Source organism: Rhinolophus hipposideros (assembly GCF_964194185.1).
Source record: "Rhinolophus hipposideros genome assembly, chromosome: 1".
Taxonomy (NCBI): Eukaryota; Metazoa; Chordata; class Mammalia; order Chiroptera; family Rhinolophidae; genus Rhinolophus; species Rhinolophus hipposideros.
In genome coordinates this window covers 9,964,190-9,970,189 of record NC_138047.1, presented here as the reverse complement: position 1 = coordinate 9,970,189, position 6,000 = coordinate 9,964,190, and the positions used below count along the sequence as shown (strand labels likewise).

Genomic DNA, 6,000 nt, shown 5'->3' with positions numbered 1-6,000 from the left:
GCTCCTTTAGGTCTTTAAAAAAACCAAAACAATCCTGATTTGTTTATTTATCCACCCCACCCCACCCTCCTTAGTGCCTTCAGACCCCAACTCTGCCCACCCCTGCTTGCTTCCCGGTCTAGGTCTAATTTCAGGATTTGATTTTTGCTGTGTAATTTACCCAGCTTGAACTTGGTTGGTGACTGATGGATCACAGTCCTCTTCTGTGTTGGACCTGAATCAGTGATTTCAAAGGTCCAGAATGGGTTCCCAGAAGTCATCGTATCACTCACTTTTCCAAAGACTGTGGTGAATTCAAGCCACAAATCTATGAACTAGCCCTATGACTTGGCCCTCTTACACTCCACAGAAACCTTTCAAAATTTGGTTCCACTAAAGATGTCCCCAATTTTTTGTGTAAGTTGTATTTTCTCTATTCACAAATTGCTCAAGGGTCAAACTATTAAAACTTGTTATAAAGAACAAAGTAGATCCAGCTAATGGTAAACTGTAGAAACTTAAGGGCAAGCAGCTGAAGAGAGAAACAAAGAGTTTAAATAATCAGGCAAGCCTAGGATAATCAAGTAATTAAGGCCCATAGTTAATTAAATGGCTCAGCTCATATGTTAGCAATGAGTTTTTTGACTTAACAGTAATACCTCGGTTTTCAAATGTCTCCGTTGGCTAACATTTCGGTTTATGAACGCAGTAAATCCGGAAGTAAAAGTCGAACATGTCACGTGGCTTCCGCTGAGTGCAAGATCCTGAGGCCTCGCTGTCAACTGTTTTTGAACGTTTCAGAACTTGAATGGTCTTCCAGAATGGATTACACTCGAAAACCAAGGTACTACTGTATTGAGAAAGATATTTGCAGATAGTGAAAATGGTATGGCTCTAAAATTCCCATCAGCAGCCATCTGTTTTCCTACCTTTCACTTGTGAAGAAGCCATATAAATTGATGACATGAAGAAGTTAATGGCACTTGGAGAGCTTCTGGCAATGTGTGAATTGGTTGCTGTCTGTGACTGTTTCCCAAAAGCTTGTGATGGCTACGTGGCTGCACCTGGCTGTGTGATGGGGCAGCTGATAGCTGGTTTATACTAGTCAGGACTACTTTTCTGCCCCTGCCCCCTCATTCCAAATGCTGTTCAAACTCTGGCATTAATTGAGCCATGTGGCCTTGGGTAAGTCAACTTCTCTAGGCCTCAATTTTCTCATCTATAAAATGAAGAGGTGGGATTAGGCCATGATTTTATTTTTGAAACGTTATAAGCAGAAAAAATAAAAAATAAAAAAAAGAAGGAAAGAAAGAACAATGCAGGGCAAGAGACTCTGTGTACCAGACGTACCTGGGCTATAACCTGCCACTTGTTGCTTTTCACATGGAAATCCTGTTAGAAATTCTCCAAAACTGATCTGATCCAGATTTAGGCAAGATTTTTTCCTCCTTTCAGAAAAGTTGAGCTAAACCATTTGGGACTCTGCATTCCCATTCTTTCTCCTTTTTTTTCTTTATATACATTTCTTCTCAGTGATTCTTTTTGTACATTTTTTAATTGAAAATAGACATTTTATTTTGTTTATACAAGGCACAATTTCAAAATACAAATCATATAGTGATATGTAGATACAATAGACAAGGAAGTATAAATATAAATGCATATATACATATGGAAAGTGTCACTGAGTTCCGTTTTTTTCCTAAATCCTTAAGAAGATTCATTGGGCACGGTATCTCTTGGCTCCCTTTTAAGTGCATGCAGAGCACCTAACGGGAGGGAGTTTTAGGAGCTGAAATGCTGATGACATCCTTGTAGGCATGTGCGGAGGCAGAAGGAGCTGACGTAAAATTCACTTCGAGCCTCAGGTATATTTATTTTCTTTGTAAACTGCAAGTCAGGATGAGGAACGGAAGAGATAGTGAAGCTGATAAGTTATCCTGAATAAATGTCATAAAGGAATAAAAGCCCTGATAGGAAGACCTGAGGCCCTCAATGCTGGGACTCGGGGAGTTTGGCCCTACACCTGAGGGGGCGCAGAGCAGGCAGTGAGCTTCCATCCTAGGCTAGGAGAACCTGTTCACACACGTGGCCCCTGGGCTGGGCACAGTCAATACGGACATTTTATCATCCTGGCGGGCTTTACCCTGGCACCCAACTCCTTGAAGACTTTCTAGGTCTCCTTTGGCCAGAGCAAAGTTGGCGCCTTCACTGTAGCCTTGCTGGCCCTGGTTTCCCCTGGAGGTTCCTAAGCCATGGCCAAGTTTTCTGTATCCTGTCTGCCATTGGTGCCTCCAGTCATCGGCATATCTTCCATATTTTCCATTTCAACACTGGGTGTCCTGGGAGTTTGCCTGTAAAGCAAATAATTCATAGGTTTTGAAAAGAAGAGAGCAGTTGCCCTCAAATTGAGTAAACAAATACTCTGTTTCCCCGAAAATAAGACCTAGCTGGACCATCAGCTCTAATGAATCTTTTGGAGCAAAAATTAATATAAGACCTGGTCTTAATACAATATAAGACCGTGTCATGCAGGGTGTCATGCAGGGTCTCAGCTCCCGCTCCCCACATAAAAACTCAGGATATGGTGAGGCCAAAAAAGAACACTCACGGAGCCACAGAGAGGGGAGTCATAGCACTTTATTCTCGCTGGCGGCTGGGTTGGAGACACAGGAAGCAGGAGCCACACTATCCGCAACCTGCCTTCCACTTCTCTCTGCCAACCGACCTCACTTGCTAACTGCAATCTGCTCCTGCTAGCTCAGCCACCATCTTCTTGTTAGCCCCCATTTTCTGCTAGCATAGCCACGGCAGTTATATTAGTGGCCAATGGCTCACTGGTTACAGCTGACGGCCAACTAGCCAAAGCTGATGGCTGTCCAATCACAGTTGATGGCCATTTACTACCTTAGCCAGCTCCCCTTCACGTGAGGGTGAGAGCCTGGAAACTGCACTCCTGGCTCTGTCCCCACAGACTGCGTATAATATAATAATATAACAATACCGGTATAATATAATGTAATTAATGTAATATAATCAAACATAATATAATATTAATACCAGGTCGTATATTAATTTTTGCTCCAAAAGATGCATTAGAGCTGATGGTCCACCTAAGTCTTATTTTCGAGAAACACGTTAGTCCCTATTGAACACTCAGATGGAGAAAACTTAGATTGACTCCATTCACAGATAGTATTTAAATCCTATTTTGGTATTTTTAATCCCCTCATCCACCAAAGATTTCCCAATGCTGTCGGAGCAACTTCCTCCCACCTGCCAACTCGCTGCTGAAAAAGCTCGGTAGTTCAAATGGCAGGAAAAGAGGAGAGAATAAGTACCTCAGAGCCCAGCAAGCCAGACGTAATAATCTTGATAAAAATGATATAATAATTATAAAGCTTTTAAAACAGTTCTTGGTACTTAGTAGCTGTTAAATAAATAAACAAACATATTAATCAGTTCCTGGGTAACCAAGAGAAGGGGAGGCAGAACACCTTAATTCCATGTTTCGCTGTCTGTCATTGAGCAATGTGTTTCTTAGGCCATGAGTATCTGGGTCAGCTTGTTGCTCCATGGATTACGTAATCCACCTCCTGAGGATAAGTAGCTTTTTAGGACGTATATTTATGCATGTTTCTTTAATATAGTCAGTGACTGGATATTTTCCTCTTTCGAGTGTATTTATTGGCCATACATACCACATTTACAAATTCTTTTTAAGAATATATTTTAATGTATTAGTTTTTAAAAAATATTGTGTATGTATTCTTTTTAAATATAGTCAATGAATATAGTTAGTCATTATAATCTCTTAAGAATGTAACTCTAAATACAGCATCTTTTATGGAAATTATTATAATGATATTTTGAAAATCTTGTAAAAGTCATTTATTTTGCTAACATTCTAGCATTTTTTGGATAATTTTGACAATTTTTTGAGTAATATATCAGCCTTACTTTATTAATTTCCAAACTATGAGGTTTATGGAGTTCTTATTGGTTGAGATGATACGAACAGCTTTTGAAGATCTATGTCAATTTTTAGATGCCTATTTTCATTTTGTCTTTAGAGTAGCATTTCATGAAATGTTCATATTGTCAAAGTTAGGCTGGAAGGACAGTATAATCTTCATATTGATGTGATATTTAGAAAAGAATATTTTATGACCAGTAACTAAAAGTTTATTTTCAACAAATCTGATACCCATTCATTGTATAATGCTGAGGAAGAATCCATAGCAACCATACCAATATGGAATGCGGAAATACTGGTTGCTAATTGAGAGAAGTACAAAATTAAGGCAAATATGCCATTTGAGGCTTTAATGAAAGAACACTAAAAAAGCCTAAATATTAAAAAAAAATTAAAATTGAAATTTCAGCAAATGGTAGAAACAGTCTCATCACAAATGCTAAAATAATATAGAATCTCAATTATTAGACATGCAAAAGTAAGGCTGATGTAAATGAGTATATTTATAAGAAGTACATTCATATTTAATGAGTGTAGTCAAGAAGAATCTATTCATGAATATATCATAAGAACTGATGCAAATTACATATACAACAAATTGGTTATTTGGCGCATTCTTTCCTTCTGAATTGGTGCTTGGTAAATCGGCCCCATGTCATCAGTTAGGTTATGGCTGCCCTGCTTCTGATGAGTGGCCTGCTTTGGAAAGTGAAGGGCTCTATAGGACTAGCTCAGTGACTGCTCAGCTCTGACACTCCTTCTGGCCAACACAGAAGGTGGTGAGTGTGAGAGCCTGTGTCTACAGCCCAGAAAGGATTGTCCCTTTGAGAGGACAGTCCCAGAATCATTGGAATGATCTACAGTGGCTCTTTTCTCAGAGGGAAGAACGGATCTTGTCACGTGTGACTCTTCTATGCCACTCACCTTGGTCTTACGTAGCATACCACAAGAATTACCACACATACTCCACAAAGCACAATGACAGGTACGGAGACTGACACTGTAAAAAAAGAGAACTAAGATGGTATCATGCTAAAAGTCCTGAGAGAGGATTCATTTCTAAGAATCTGAAAATGCTTTACAATTTACATGCTTGCAGAGAGATTCCCAAACGCCTTCCCAACCAGCTTACTGTTGTGAACATTTCTTAAGGTCCATGCAATTCAATCTATTGTACAGCTGGACCAAAAAACACGCCCCTTTCCCACCAACACTGCCAGTTCAAACTGTCCCCATTTACATTATCCCATGTTCTTGCCCTAATCCTTGTCCTTCCTAAGCAAAGTGACATGATGATGGGCAGGGACAGGAGGAAGTCAGGAAGGGAAAATAGGAGCCTCGGAGATCAGAAGCTGATGGAAGCATGAGGACGAGAAGGCCAGCACTTCGTGGGAAGAAATACCTGCTGCTAAATCTAAAGTTGAGAACATAGACAGGGTAAGGGTCCTTCTCAGTTGTCCTTGGGCACAACTTCCCCCTTTTCTGCAGCTTCGCAGAACCCTGATTTAGAAACAGTAGCATGCAGTGCCAGTTTACTTCCAGTTTCATCATCACTATTTGTTTATCTGCTACATTTTATGGCAGAGGAAGAGTGGCAAGGTGAAAGCAGGTGTTACAAGAGAGGTCTTACAGATAAGAGGAGAATGAGGTAAAGCTTAGGAGAAGGAAAAGACATGCTTCGACTTCGTTGAAAGGAACCACATGGAGTGGCGGGGGGATTTAAGGATGCGAGGCCAGCAGCCATGAGAGCATTTGAGATTTATTAGATAGGAATAGTGAGCCCTTCACGGGGAAGCAAGAGGGCTTATCCTGAGGACAGGGTGAACATAACTGTTTTTAAACACTTGGCATCAGTGATGAGCTCCAAGCAGATTTGGCCAGTTTGTCTTCGTATTGTGCAAAAATTACCTCCCTGCATCACGTTCAGGATGACAACCCTGAACATCTGGGAGCCAGTGTCTCAGCTGAGTGATACATGTCTCCTAGGCTGCTAAACTTTTCAGACCAGCACACAACCTTGTATGCAAAGGTAAAGTCTCACGGCT

At 40.6% G+C, this 6,000-nt stretch overlaps 1 protein-coding gene across 2 annotated transcripts in view; it reads right to left on the bottom strand.

Annotated features, from left to right (window-relative positions):
- Positions 1–1,468: 1,468 nt before the first annotated feature.
- The window catches only part of IL15RA (interleukin 15 receptor subunit alpha), a 39,838-nt gene continuing 35,306 nt past the window's right edge, over positions 1,469–6,000 (bottom strand). Inside the window, exons 5-6 of one of the 2 annotated variants that reach the window (XM_081048096.1) lie at positions 4,880–4,955; positions 1,469–2,333 (exon numbers count right to left, since the gene is read on the bottom strand). In XM_081048096.1, the coding sequence (XP_080904222.1) occupies positions 2,228–2,333; positions 4,880–4,955 (182 nt within the window). In that variant the 3' untranslated portion in view covers positions 1,469–2,227. The remainder of the gene's footprint in view (positions 2,334–4,879; positions 4,956–6,000) is intronic. The other variant, XM_081048095.1, reaches the window with a different exon arrangement.